The 15,611-nt window shown below is 43.1% G+C and overlaps 1 protein-coding gene across 1 annotated transcript in view; it reads left to right on the plus strand.

Moving 5' to 3' along the window:
* Positions 1 to 15,611, plus strand: part of CCNF (cyclin F) — a 99,367-nt gene that overhangs the window by 12,051 nt on the left and 71,705 nt on the right. The window contains exons 2-4 of the mRNA XM_029577188.1: positions 7,990 to 8,144; positions 10,525 to 10,631; positions 15,334 to 15,401. Coding sequence (XP_029433048.1) covers positions 7,990 to 8,144; positions 10,525 to 10,631; positions 15,334 to 15,401 — 330 coding nt within the window. The remainder of the gene's footprint in view (positions 1 to 7,989; positions 8,145 to 10,524; positions 10,632 to 15,333; positions 15,402 to 15,611) is intronic.

Consider the following 15,611-nt stretch of genomic DNA (forward strand, 5'->3'; position numbering starts at 1 on the left):
ACTTTCTACCTTGATGTTAATTGGTTTCCCCTCAGTTACATTGTAAACCGGTACGATAAGACCTAGTCTTGAGCATCGGTATAGTAAAAGAAACTAAATAAATAAAATACCTTGTTTTATTGTAACTGCAACCCTTAACTTTCACTTGTATATTGTTTACTATTACTACTATGTTTATAATTTGTTATTTATTGTTATTTATGACCTCTTGTTACCTCTTCACTTGTTAATTGTAAACCGACATGATGCGATACCCATCGCGAATGCCGGTATAGAAAAACTTAAAATAAATAAATAAAAATAAATTAAGACCACTTCAGAACAGCTAGAATACTAACCGGAAAAAGGAGGAGGGACCATATAACCGAAACCCTAGCGGAACTACATTGGTTACCGATTGAACACAGAATTAAATACAAAACCCCATGTACCATCCATAAATTAATTCATGATGAGAAATCAGACTGGCTAAACACAGCATTAAGTGTACACGTCCCACACAGAAACCTTGGATCAGCAAATAAAGCACTCCTAACCATTCCTTCAGTAAAAACAGCAAGACTAACCCAAGTGAGGGAAAGGGCCTTATCATTGGCAGGACCCACAATATGGAACACAATGCCTCCAGAGATCAGATTACAAAGTGATCTCAAGGCATTTAAGAAAAGTTTAAAAACATGGCTTTTTAAACAAGCATTTTACAAAGAGACGGGAGAATAGAAATTATTCAGGAATAAGCAGATAAACACCGACACACAGTACTTAGGACGGTACAGTAGAGTAGTCCATGAACTACACATCACAATAAGCATATTGATAACACCATGTATGATAAATTTACCCGTGAAAATACCTTCGGTAAACTCTGTCATGACCCACTTCTCTAAAAATTATTTTGTCTAATGATATATTGTAACCGAACCTTTGATGGCACCTGTTAGAATGTACTATAGTACACATTTACCTACATTAAATATGTGCCTACATGTAAACCGTTGCGATGGTATATAACTTAGCGACAGTATAGAAAAGATTTTAAATAAATAACTCCAATTCATAGGAGCACAAATAAACTTCATCAGATCCAAGGCTTATTTCTCTCATGAAAAGACTCTCTTTAAAACTTCACATCATAGGGGAAGGATTTCTACAAAGCAAATCAATGACAGTTTGCTCTCTTCTAGTGATACTCAGTTATATGGCAGCTGCCATACATGTAGTTCCCTTAAAAAGACTCTACATGTGCCGCTTGCAGTTGGGCCTAAAAAGTCAGTGATGCCAATTCCTTTAACCACTATCAACATGAGTTCAAATAACTCAGTGGCACAGGTCATAAACTGGTTTCTATAAAGAAACATATTGGAAGAGGGTTGCCCTCACACCAGCTGATCCTAACCACAGATGCTTCTACACTGAGGCGGGGGCTCACCTCTAGTACAAGATGCAGGGCCTTTGGAATCGCGAAGAACGTTCCTACTCCATCAATCTAGCATTAATAAGCTTAACTGACACACAGTTTTTGACACTAAATTGTTAGTTCTATGATGGCACATGGTTAATTTGTAATCTATACCACTCATTTTTCGTTAACGTGCCTTTTTGTAAACATTTGTGATGGTTATCTAAACGGCAGTATAGAAGAGTTTTTAAATAAATAAATAAAATAAATCTACTGGAGCTTTGCTCACAGATGGGGCCAATACAGTAAAAGTCACGGGAGAGCGGGCGAGGCACACACAGGCCACTCTCCTGCGCGTGCAATTCTGTATTCAAATGAGGGCCTGCGGCAAAAAGAAGCGCTAGGAACACTAGCACGTCCCTAGCACCTCTTTTTGGACAGGAGTGGCGGCTTCAGCGGGTTTGACAGCCAACGCTCAATTTTGCCGGCGTCAGTTCTCAAACCCGCTGACAGCACGGGTTTGGAAACTGGACGCCGGCAAAATTGAGCGTCTGGTTTTCAAGCAATGGCCGATTTCAAATTTTTTTTTTGTTGTTGTTTTACTTTTTTTACTTTAACTTTCAGGATCTCCGACTTAATATCGCCATGATATTAAGTCGGAGGGTGCACAGAAAAGCAGTTTTTACTGCTTTTCTATGCACTTTCCCAGTGCCCGGAGAAATTAACGCCTACCTTTGGGTAGGCGCTAATTTATGAAAGTAAAATGTGCGGCTTGGCTGCACATTTTGCTTTCCGATGCGCGCGGGAATGACTAATAGGGCCATCAACATGCATTTGCATGTTGATGGCCCTATTAGGTTCGGGAGGGGGGGGGGATTGGACATGCGTTTTTGACGTGCTATTACCCCTTACTGAATAAGGGGTAAAGCTAGCGCGTCAAACGCGTGTCCAATCATGGGTTAAAAGTGCTCTCTGCCGGAGCACACTGTACTGTATCGGCCTGAGAATTATAAGTTTTACAGCAAGGAATCTACTATGGACAATTGGTAATGCACCACTCCGGCTGTTTTCGAAAACCTGCTTGAAAAGAGCTTTCTACCCACAAAGATTTTAAGGACATTGTATCCGCATGAGTGCTGCAAACACTGCTTTCATTATTTTTTTTTTCACTTTTATTATGAATTATATCCAAAACCATAGTGGAGTCAGAAACATCCAGAACATTGTATCAAACCGAACTAACATTGAGTGCCTGCCCTGTAACTCCAAATATCCCCCCCAACCCTCCCCTCCCTCCCCACCATCCATGAGCTCATTTAAGCTGAACCTTCAGCAACACTGAAAACAAATTGGGCACTTCCCTCTCACGGTTTCTAAATTGTCCATGAGTATATGCAGGTAGATGTCAGAAGTTGAGGGTTACTACAAATTGGCGTATTGATGCTCCCAGGTGATGAAAGGTGTCCATATCGCTTGAAACTTAGACTGTGAGTCGTGAGTCTCCCCTGCGATAGCTGCCATTTTGCAAAAGAAGTGTACTTTTTGTTGTACCAGGTGAATAGAGGGTGTTATAGCCAATTTCCAATGCTGTGCAATAGCCATCTTTGTCGCAATAAAGACCTGTTGACAAAACAACGTGTGTATTTTATTCATATGTGGGAGAGGGATATTAAGCAACATAAAAACCAATGTCACCGCTTTCATTATTTAACAGCCCCTGAATCAGCTCCAAATAAAGCGAAACTCGGCCTGAGTCTGGCTTTTTATGACTAATTACAATAATAAACTCCTTGGTGTTTACCGATCTTCTTCTTCTTCTCCTTCTCCTTCTCCTTCTCCTTCTCCTTCACCTTCACCTTCACCGTAAGTAGTGAAATAGGATGATAGGCAGTAGCAGCCAAGGCCCTACCAGGATCAGGGAAGACCATTACCTGCTATTAAGTTCACTTAGAATAGCCACTGCCATTAGCAACAGTATTTATGAAAGTGCATAGCAGTTGATTAACAGCCAATTTGGGTTCAATCTAGCTTAAGCTTTTGTTCTATAGACACTTAAGAACATAAGAAAATGCCATACTGGGTCAGACCAAGGGTCCATCAAGCCCAGCATCCTGTTTCCAACAGTGGCCAATCCAGGCCATAAGAACCTGGCAAGTACCCAAAAACTAAGTCTATGCCATGTTACCGTGGCTAATCTCTAGGTGAACTTAATAGCAGGTAATGGACTTCTCCTCCAAGAACTTATCCAATCCTTTTTTAAACACAGCTACACTAACTGCACTAACCACATCCTCTGGCAACAAATTCCAGAGTTTAATTGTGTGTTGAGTGAAAAAGAACTTTCTCCGATTAGTTTTAAATGTGCCACATGCTAACTTCATGGAGTGCCCCCTAGTCTATTATCTGGGTGGTGGAAACTGCCAGGTATGTGTTTATTGCACGGAAGGTCCTTGGGACTCTCTCTCTCTCTCTTTTTTTTTTTTTTTTTTGGGTGGGAGGAGAAAAGGGATCTTAATGATTGATAAGGGGAAACATAGGGGCATGGGGAGGGATGATTCTTCAAGCCACCATCCATCTGGTGCCATTATGCACACATTCCTCTCACACAGCACCTGTCTTATCTCCTGTCTCCTTCCTTCCTTGCCACTAATCTTCTGACAGAAGACAACATTAGTGCCTCAGGCTTCATCATCCTGAGCCACATGGCGGCACTAGTGCTGTGCTGTTCAAACCCCAAGTCATGTCTCTAGCAGCATAGGAGGACGCCGACACACTGTGGCACCACTGCACTCTTCCCACTGCTGAGTTAGTGAATGGTATGGGAAGTCCAGTTGTATTTCCTATTCATGGTCTGCCCCAGCCACTTCCTAGCACCCCTCATACCTGCCCCTGATCTCTTGCAGGGTACACGGCAGTTTGGCACTTACCATGGAACGCTGGAAGACCAAGGGTCCTGGCTATAATGCACAAACTTATTTATAACCCGCAATCCTGGTGTAATAGAACCGATTCCTTTTATAATACATAGTTTAAGAAAAGCCAGAGCCTTGTAAGGCCTGCCTTATTAAGCTGGCAAGGGCTTCATTTTATTCTAATTCCCTGGCCTGTCTTGTTGATTTATTAAGATGTCAAGAGCAATGTAGATTAATATCTATCTGCTGCTGTCTTCCTCTCTCTAAATTAAAGTGGAAATAATTGCTCAGGGGATAATGAGGAATTTGAGTGCTGTTACATACACAACTGCTCATTAATGTTTAAAATGCAAGTAGATCAGAGCTGGTTTCTGCTTGCTATCCAGCAATACTGTATGCAGGAAAGGCAAAAAATTTGACGGGCTAGGCTCTTAATAGCTCTCTTCGGTTTGTAATCTTGGCTCTGGACTGAAGTGGCATGTAGTAATTAAATAACGCACTTCAGGGTACAACATGAGTGATATTAGTACCAGATAATGTGATTGATCTGTGTGTAGCTTTACTTTTTAGTTTTTCAGTTGAATAACAATCTCCTTCAAAACACAATTTTGCCAAAGGCATAAACATTGGAGAAAACAGTTTATGTACAGCGATTTTTTTTTTTTTTTTTTTTTTTTTTTTTGAAAGAGAGAACATTCTAAATTTATCAGGTTTTGACTGCTGAGTTTACAATATAAAAAACAAAACCTCTCCTTTTTGACTTTAGTATTTAATTCTTGACGCGGTAGTGTCTGTGTGTGTGGGGGGGGGCTGTGGAGCTGATCCTTACTGGGATCCTAGGCAGACACCTCTAAAGTGCCCACTTCTCTTCCAAGACATGTGCAGGTCATAACTGAACTTGGAGCTGGACTGGATTTTTATGTGCACTAGATTGGAACTAAGGAACATTTTTGGAGGTGTACATAAGCCACTATTTGTTTCTGATTAAATATGGCTAGGGACCTTCGTTTTCAGTTTTTATCTTATTTTGTCAGGGATTTTCAATTTTATAACAGGAGAAAAATCAGTGGAAAAGAGTTGTGGTATTTTGGTTTTGTTTTTTTTTTTTGTTTCCCCTCCCCACTGATTTCGTTTTTGTTACTACATTGAAATTCCCAGGCAAAATTTAAAATAAAAACTGAAAACAAAGGTCCCTCCCTATCCATTGCCTGGAACCTGAGCCTGGATAAGTGATCTAAATATTTAGGAATAATATGCGTACAAATCTGTATGCCACTTGTCATATATCTTGTATGTACCAATAAAAAGGTTCTCTCCCACATCTTTTATATTAGTCAGAAGGATCTGGTAAGTTGTCAGTCTTGAGGCAAATACATAGTTTACTAGAAGGTTTCACTTGGCTTTTTCTCTCCAATTTTTTTATATTCCATCCTTGCGCTCTTGTCTCTATTTTCAAGTGGAGCCCACGTTTTCACATTAGCCAGTTCTTACAGAGCTGACGGGATAAGGAGGATAATGTATGGTGTAATATTGCATTGCTGCTAGTACCTTTTTGGAGATCTCTTTTCAGCAGTACTCTATATGATGATGCGTCTCGCCTGCATGATACTGCTACCAGACATCATATAGTGACACCTTCTGACATCCAAAAACTTTTGGATGTCAGATTCCTGCAGTTTTTTCCTGTCCCAAGATGCACAGGGGGCAGATCTATTGGCAATGACAGAAAATAGCTGTTTGTTCCCTTACCTGTGTCGTTGCAGGATTAAATCAGCTAGTGAACGAGGTCATCCGATGATGCCAACTTGAGCTTTCAGCTCAGAAGTGTGGCTGCTACCGCATGAGCCTTTCGGTCTTTCTTCATCAGAGTGCCTGCATGGAAAGATTACTTCTCTCTTTTTGGCTGCCTTTTTTCGGGGGAGGGGACCTGCCTCGACAGCACCTCCAAAAAGAACTTTTTAAGTATTACCTCTGGGAGGAAAAAAAATATCAAAATGGAAAAGTCTAAATCCAAGAAGACCTCAGCAGCTTCAAGGCTTGCGCATGTGGGTGCTGCCTCTTCATCGGACACCCAGGCCATCTGCTGCTGGGATCGGGACCCTGGGCTGTGGCATTGCCTCTCCTGCAGTGGCAGGGAGGCTTCCTGCTTCTTATAGCCCTAGTGCACTACGTTTTGCTTTCCTGTATCAGAAATGGTGCTGGTGCTGGGCCACCCACCACCTCTCCTGGTCTGGGTGGAGAAGAGGGAGGGTGTCTTGCTATTGCTGCACCCCTGGTGCACTGCCTTCTGCCCTATTTTTTTTTCTGAAAAAAATGGAGAACAGTACAAAAACAGGTTAAAAGTACACATCTGTTCTATGCAGCGTATTAATAGTAAATATAAAGAACATAAGAAATTGCCATGCTGGGTCAGACCAAGGGTCCATCAAGCCCAGCATCCTGTTTCCAACCGAGGCCAAACCAGGCCACAAGAACCTGGCAATTACCCAAACACTAAGAAGATCCCATGTCACTGATGCAATTAATAGCTGTGGCTATTCCCTAAGTAAATTTGATTAATAGCAGTTAATGGACTTCTCCTCCAAGAACTTATCCAAACCTTTTTTGAACCCAGCTACACTAACTGCACTAACCACATCCTCTGGCAACAAATTCCAGGGCTTTATTGTGCGTTGAGTGAAAAAGAATTTTCTCCGATTAGTCTTAAATGTGCTACTTGCTAACTTCATGGAATGCCCCCTAGTCCTATTATTTGAAAGTGTAAATAACCGATTAACATCTACATGTTCAAGCCCTGTCATGATCTTAAAGACCTCTATCATATCCCTCCTCAGCCAAAAATCATCGGGGAAAAATCACTTGACTATCTTCACTGCTCCCCCATTGTGTTTCTCTCCCCATCCCCCCAGGTATGTTCCTTCACACTGTTCCCTATGGCACCACTAACCGGCCACTTCTTGACAGTCAGTGGCAGCCTGATTTTCTGCCAAGCTTCTGTCTCAGCATTTCTTGCTGGTAGTGAAAATCAACTCGCCTGAGGCAAACAAGTTTTCAGTTCCTGCTTCTGGCTGATATGATTTATAAAAACTATAAATGCTGACAGATATGTTCCTTACATTGTGCGACAAGCACTAGTCAGGTTTCTCATGAGTCAGTCATGGTCTTAAATGTACTGACATTTATAGGAAACCCTCCATGCATGATGCTTTAGTATCTTTTTGTATCCACAGCCTATACAGAATGTTTTGTTTGCCCCATTGAAGAATATCAGTTCAACAATCTGCCTGAAATTTTTGTTTCAGCCTAAGATTTATGCTAATGACTATAGCTGAGGATCTAGTGAGATGGATCAAAACACTGGGAAAGACTGATTCCCCCATCTGACAAAGTGGACTCCATCCTGGAAAGCTCACTCTTTAATAAATTAGTTTATAAGGTGCCACTCGACTCCTCTCTCTTAATTCCCCCCCCCCCCCCCCCCCCCCGTCTTCCTATAAATTTTTTTCCAAATAATGCTATCCCTCCCATGTGCTCTTTGAGACCTGGCGTTAGATTATATCGATGTGTGTTTGTATGCGCTATAACTATTTTTCTTTTCTCCGGATGACTCTCACTTGCAGGACGTGGAAGAGAACCTCCTTTTGTATACAAATTTTCAGTTTTTCTTGTATTTTGCAGTCCTTCACTGTAGATGTTCCAAATGTTTTTCTCTGCCCTCGAAGCGAAGAATAAGAAAACGGCCTCAGGTGATGAGCCTACTGAGTCTTCCTGAAGATGTTCTCTTGTATGTACTGAAATGCCTTCCTGCTGAGGATATCCTCTCTATGCGATCTGTAAGTACTAGAGGCTGGTTTTCTATTCTCTTTAGTTACCAATCTAAAGAACAGAACATCAAGTAGATGACTCCTAGGGAGCTCTCTTGTGCTAAATGAAATATGTCAAGTAGACTTCTGTACTCTTTGCAGAAGTACCTTTTTACTTTTTCAATGTTTTTGGCTTAGTTTGTCTTTTGCCATGCCTTTTGACCCTTGCTGGGCCAGAGAGCACACACTCCTGCTAATCCCAGTAAGGGATGAAAGTGCCAGTGCAGAGGAAACTGTTCTTAGTAAATGAGGACCCTGACATGACATCACAGTAAGAATATTTTAACTTCATTTAGTAAAAGGTGTATAATTGAAATACAAATCCATCTAGTTTTTGTATTGTAAAAGTTAGTGCTGCTTGAGTACAGTTTTTCAGACATTTTTATAAAATCATCCTGGAAAATAAAAAATTAATTTTCCATCAATTTGGTCAAACTCCCTCTGTCCACAATCAAGAAAGGGGGAACAGCAGAAAACTTAGGTGCATGAGCATGGCAAGATGGAAAGAAAAACTAGACAGGCAGACCTGAGCCTTGAGTGGTCCTAGAACCATGGATTTCAGACACTGAAGCCTCTCCAGTGTGACCTTTACCACCATCCCTTTAGTCAGACAAGCAAGGAGACACCATAAAGGTGTTGGAAATAGGCGTGGTGAATTCTAAGGAAAAAACATTCTGCACAATATCCAGGACTCGTGGTCCACTCCCTCTTGGAGGCCATCTGTCTCCTCTTCCTTTCCTTTGAGGAAAGTCCAAAACCTCAGCCATCTGTTTAGGACTAAGACTCTGCAAGGAGAGTCTAGGCAAGGTTGCTGTCCATGGAGACCCTGAGGTCTCCCTCCATCAGGCTTCTGCATGGCACAGAAGACCTAGGACACTACCAATACGAATTCTGGAGAGGGAGGAAGACTGCTGATGAGGCTCACAGACACCCCCCCTGCCTTATGGGGCCAAAACTGAAGAGCCTTAGGTTCCAGATTGGGAAGAATTAGGAACCACAAAGTGAGAAAAGCCTGTAGAAACAAAAATGGTAGGTGTTCTGCCAGTACACTGCTGGAAATGGGGGGGGGGGGGGGGGGAGTTTCTGTATTGTTTGCTTCCCTGAAGAAACTCCTGAGCTAATGTTGCAGATGGGACAAAAGGAGCTAGTTGCACTGTATATGCGCTGGCTCCTACACTGCCGCCTTCAGCAGCCTCTCTGCCATGAGCCCACAAAGGCTGCCCGTCTTCCAGGATCAACCCCCTACCCTGCCCCGCAAAGAAAATGTTGGTTGAAGTCACTTGTTGCCACTCGACCACAAGACGAAGGCTGTCAGATTGGCTGAAATAACCCACATGTTGAAGAGCCTCTGCTGCAGCAGCTGGCAAATTCCCTTCTGCTTTTACCAGTGCTGACAGAGAAGAAAGCTAAGGCAGATAGGCAGTGGAAAGGCTCAGGAGGAATGAAGAGGTAACAGATCCCAGGGAGGAAACACCTGCCTGGGAGATCTTTTCCTGCTACACCCAAAAAAAAACCCCCAGCTCAGCCAGTACCAGCTGGAATCTGGGAGCTGCTAGGGGAATAATTGCAAGAAAAAAGACCATCTCAACCAGAGGAATCAATCTGAATCCAGTTGCCCTGGCAGCAAACAAACTATGTGAAATTAGCTCTACCAGGAAAGACCTGGAGAGTAAAAGAATCCTGCTGCACCAGTCCAGTACGTGCCTGAATACGGAGACAAGTATCTGTGCTACATCACTCCTTATAGCAATGATGTTGCTGAAAAGTCGTGGTCTTCTATCTCCATGATGGCACAGGTTTGGACAGATCTGGCAGGATAAGGAATGTGTATTTATAAAACTCAGGTATTTCATTAATTGAATTGTATGGCATATTCTGAAAATGCATCAGGTGCTCCACCACAGAAACAAATGTTTAATGCAAGCTAAGTGATATTTAAACCTGGGGATGCTCCCTGAGGAAGCTTTACAGAATGTTTTTAATGATTATCCATTGTTCAGGCTTTCCCTATATTTGGCTTGCAGTAGAGTTGATCAATTTTGCTATACCTATGGTGGGGCCTGTGCTGCCATTTGAAATTGCCCTGGAATTGTTCATTGCCCCAATTTTCCTCAAGAGTTGCACAACTTGAATTAATTTGGAAATGTTTCCTTGTTTCTGCTGAAAGGCTCTTGTTTGCCAGTTGGGTTTGCATCTCATTTGTCTGTCTTGGGTGCTGCTTTGACATGGTTTTAGGAAAGCATGTGAATCTTACAAATGCAGCTACTTTAACCCTTTCCTAGTTCCAGGTTGTTGATAGGACAAAGCAGCTTACTATAAGAGTTTTTGTTTTGATGCTTTTATTTTCCAGGTGCACTCTCACTTTAAATACCTTGTAGATAATCACACTAGTGTCTGGGCCTGTGCATGTTTTCAAGATGTGTGGCCCTCTCTTGACAACTTAAGGCTCTTTGAAAGGTAAGAGTTATGATGGGCTGATATGTTTTGGATGTATGTTTACATCTTGTAGTAAGGTACATTTTCCTGTTCTTTCTCCTAGAAAAGTCATTATTTATGGGATTTCCCTTCTTCACAGCTGATGGAGACAGAGGGTATACCTCATAGAAATGACGGCACAAAAGAACCAAATGATCCACACAGTCTGCCAAGCAAGCTTATGCCAGTATTAACTGCTTGTGCCCAGGAAGGAAGGGTTAGAACAGCCATTTCAGTGGGTGATTCAGTCATTGGAAATATAGCTAGGAGGCTGGTAGGCATGAGGATCATCTGGTAACTTGCCTGCCTGGTGTGAAGGTGGCGAATCTCGTGTGCCACGTAGATAAGATTTTAGAATGTTGGGGAGCAGTCGTGTTTTATGGAACATGTTGGGTGCCAATGACTTAGGAAGATGCAGGAAGGAGGTGCTGGAGGCAAAGCTTAGGCTTTTAGATAGGAAACTGAAATCCAGAACCTTCAGGGTTGCATTCTCAGAAATGCTCCCTATTCCATGTGCAGGATCCCAGAGGCAGATTGAGCCCCAGTGTCTAAAATAGCCTTTCACCTCTTCTCTTAACCATGCCAGCAGTTATTTGGCTTTCATTCCCCCACTTTTTTCATGCATGGAATACATCTGGACTGGTATTTTTAAACAATGACCAGGCCTAATGTAAACTCTTAAGCTTTGCAGCTGCACCTTTTAGTTTGTTTTCCATTTTCCCTATTTTATTAATCTCCCTTTTGAAAGTTTAAGCAAATCAACAGCTCTAGCATTAATGTCCTCCCTACATTCATTAAGTCAAATTTGATTGCACTATAACTGTTACTGAGCAGCCCCACCACCATTAACTGTCATGTCAAATCCTGTCATCCACTAAGAATTTGGTTTAAAACTGCTCCCCTTCTTGTCTGTTCCCAAACCAATTACTCCATGAAGCAGTCATTTATTTAATTTAGAAATTTTACCTCCTTAAGGGGCACTCCAGAAGGTTAGCAAGTAGCACGTTTTAAAACAAATCGAAGAATTGTTTTCATTCAATGCACCATTTCCTAGCATGCAGCCAGATGGACTAGGGACCAATGGGTCACGCTCCCCTGCCAGCAGAAGGAGACTGAGTCAAGGTTGCAAAGCTGACTTCACCGAACATATACCCCTGCAGTGACCTCGGCTCTTGAGTATTCTGTCTCCAGCAGATGGATGAACCTCTCCCTTGGGGATTGCTGTACTTCTTGGAAGGAGACAGCCTACATTCTAAATTGAAGGAAATTGAGCCCTGCTCTCCTGCGGTGATACCTAAAGGTCCCTCCCACAGTTGAGAATTCTTGAGGCAATTTCCGATCAGACTCCCCTCTGTCTCCATGCTCAGCATGCCATACCACCGTTGTTCCCTCTTCCATTGGGGGTAAGAGGAATTGGGCCTCTCAGGGGATTGAGCAGCCCCCAGTGCGCTAGCCCCCACTATAGACTTGGTCAGCACATCGCGTGGTAGGCCGTGGCGGCACCATCTTGCGCACGTTTGTGTGTGTAGCAAATTGCCTTCCACAGGATGTCAGCATGAACAATGTCAGCTCTGCGCATGTGCTGTGCGTGTAACATTGGGTGCGTCCGTACACGAACAACTTTGAAAGCGTGTGATACAGGAAGAGCTGTGCGCACAGGCTGTGTGCGCCTTGCTGCGCCCCACTCACACTCGAAATTTGTACACATTTTTAAGCGCGAGCTGAGAGAACACACAACTACCGCTGCCAATGGCGCCACCAACCAAGAAACCTAAGAGCCTTGCTCTCCACAATACTTGCCATATTAGAGCCTCACTGACCTGGACTCCAGCTTATGTCGGCACTGTGAGGAAGCCCAAGGAGAATTGGCCTCCTTGGACTTTGCTAAGCCAGGCTTCTCCCATTCAGATGACTGGCTGGTCACTGCCTTACTGAGGCCCAGTGTACTTCCAGTTATCCCCTTGACTGGGTCATCCATGGGAGAAGGAAATTCAACTGATCCCACCCCAGTACCTCCTAGATTAGGCATGGACCTGGCTATATTTTCCTGGGTGGAGTTTTTTCAGGGCTACAAGTCCTCGTACAGCGTAGTCTACTACCTTACTTGCCCCTGTCCGGACGGAACCTCAGCCGGTGACCCCCTCCCTCTCCCATTCCTACCGGTAGACCTTGAGGTATGCTTCTCCTTACGAAGGGTATCCCTGGCAGGGACCCAGATGGTACAGATGAAGAGGATCCAGATTCCTTGGAAGATGGGGGAAGTATCCCCTGGGTTAGAACTGTATCTGATCATGTTACGGTTCTTTCATTGAGATGAATTGCTGGCCCTTGTTTCCCAGACCCTGAAGATGCTGTGAGAGTTCTTGGGCGCAGCTTCTATGATGGAACCAAAGAATCCCATTCTGATTTCCCTATGGAAGGCATCCAGGAGTTGACTGATCTGGACTGGGATGCCCCAGAAGCAAGTTTTAAAGGGGGCAGGGCGTTGGAAGCTCTATACCCTCTGGACCTAGCAGTAAGAGAATGTTTGTTTTTCCCTAAAGTGGATGCACTAGTCTGTGCCCTCTCTAAGTGAACATCTATCCCAGTGGAGGGAGGAATGGCCTTGAAGGACGTGCATGATAGACTCAATCCATCTATCTTTAAGCAAGCCTTTGACGCTGTAGCGATGACCTTACAGATTGCTTCTTGTTGTGCTCTGGTGGCTCGTTCATGTCTGCTTCTCTCTCAGGTTGTTGATGACTCAGGGGAAGGGGGGGATTTCAGCAGTTATGGAACCCATTTTAGCAGATGTAGGCTCTGATTTAGTCTGTACTTCGGCCAGAGGAATAGCCTTTATCGTGGCAACCAGAGCTATTTCTGTGGAACTGGTCAGCTGATGCAGCCTCCAAAGCTAATCTTACAAAGATGCCCTTTTAAAGGATCCCTCCTATTCGGATTAGAGTTGGAAAAGCTGGCCAGTAAATGGGGTGAATCTCCAGTTCCCCAGTTATCAGAAGATAGGTTGAGGGGCGCTGTAGTTGGCTTCATCCTATGAGGGGTCGTTCCAGGGGATCCCAGCATTTTTGCTTCTACAGAAACTCATCATTTCCAAAGTCTCAACCCCCATGGGAATTCCCAGTCCTTTCATACCCGGCAGCCCAGGAGAGGGTATGGGCCTCGAATCCAAGGGATCGTGGGTAAGTGTTCATCCAGTCCCTAGATTAAGGTATCCATATTCTTACTGGAGTTCAGTGTTTATGGTTGGTTGAATACAGTTACGGTTATCCTTTTTTAGTCACCTTCAATTAAGTCCTTTCACTAGTATGTCTGCAGTGGCTTTTGGAGAGAATACTGGAGAGCTGAGGTCACTGCAGGGGGTGTATGTTTGGCGATGTTAGCTTTGCAACCTGACTCCATCTTCATTTGGCAGGGGAGCATAACCCATTGGTCATGAGTCCATCTGTCTACACTAAGGAAAACGAAGTTATCAGGTAAGTAATTTCTCCTTTAAGCTCTGGAATTCTTGCCGGAGGATGTGGTTAGGGAAGTTAGTGTAGTTTGGTTTAAAAAAGGTTTGGATAAGATCCTGGAGGAGAAATTCATAAACTGCTATTAAACAAGTTGATTTAAGGAATAGCCACTGCTTATTACTGGCATTAGTAGCATGGGGTCTATTTAATGTTTGGGTGATGCCAGGTAATTGTGACCTGGATTGGCCACTGTTGAAAACAGGATGCTGGGCTTGATGGACTCTCGGTCTGACCCAGTATGGCAACTTTTTTTCTTATGTTGCGTTTACCCAGTCAATATTGGGGTATTTTGAAGTCTCCCATTATAACTGCTTCCACATGTGTTAGCATTTCATCATCCATCTGTTTATTTTGGCCAAGTGGATGGTAATATACCTCTCTCTCGAATTTCCATCCATAAAGATTCTATTGTGCATGTAATTTCCAGAAGGATCTTTATCCTGTTGACTCTATGCCGTCGCTAACAAAAGCCCCACCCTATCATTGTGATTTGTTCCTTGGTATAGCGTTGTCCCATTGGTTATCCCCCTTCCACCAGGTTTCTGAGATGCCAATTATGTCTACCTCTTGATTCAGTGCTATAGATGCTTCTCTCCCATCTTACTACTTTAAACTTATGGTATTAGCATACAGAGGTTTCAAAGTATTTGTTTTGTATTAACAATCTGCTTATCAGTTGATGGGGGGTAATTTGGAATCTTTAACTCGGGTGGTTCGTTACTTCATAGACACATGGGCTACCTTTTTTTTTTTTTTTTTATTGTATCCTATCAGGATATCAAAACTCCTCTGTTTTAGTATCCTTTGAATTCCCCCCCCCCCCCCTCCCCCCAATGTTCTGGTTTAAAAGCTGCTTACCGTAAATAATCAAACATGCTATTAATTGAGTTGACTTAGAAAATAGCCACTGCTATTACTAGCAACAGTAACATGGAATAGACTTAGTTTTTGGGTACTTGCCAGGTTCTTATGGCCTGGATTGGCCACTGTTGGAAACAGGATGCTGGGCTTGATGGACCCTTGGTCTGACCCAGTATGGCATGTTCTTATGTTCTTAAGATGGGGATGCAGCCATAATAGTTATAAAAAGTAAGATATTAGGAAAATGTTTCTTTTCTCATTCTTCTTTTGTTGTGATAAAGGAAATAACTTAATATAGTTCTGTTTTGTAGGGCTGCTGAATGTGGTAATTTTGAAGCTGCTGTGAAGCTTGGAATTGCTTACCTCTACAATGAAGGCTGTAAGTAGCAGGGCTTTGTTGGGGAACATGCATTTGGGCTTTTTACTTTGATTTCTGGCGCACATGAACCTGTGGCACTATTTGCATGGGCTAAAGTAAAGCTATAAAAGTTTCCCATACAGTTTTGCCAGTGTACCTGAGTTTTGACGTGTAAAGCCTTTTGCTATTCCAGTTCAGAGATTCCACACCTAGCCCTGCCGGTGTAAGTCT

This window comes from Rhinatrema bivittatum, chromosome 14 (genome assembly GCF_901001135.1).
Source record: "Rhinatrema bivittatum chromosome 14, aRhiBiv1.1, whole genome shotgun sequence".
NCBI classification, from domain to species: Eukaryota; Metazoa; Chordata; class Amphibia; order Gymnophiona; family Rhinatrematidae; genus Rhinatrema; species Rhinatrema bivittatum.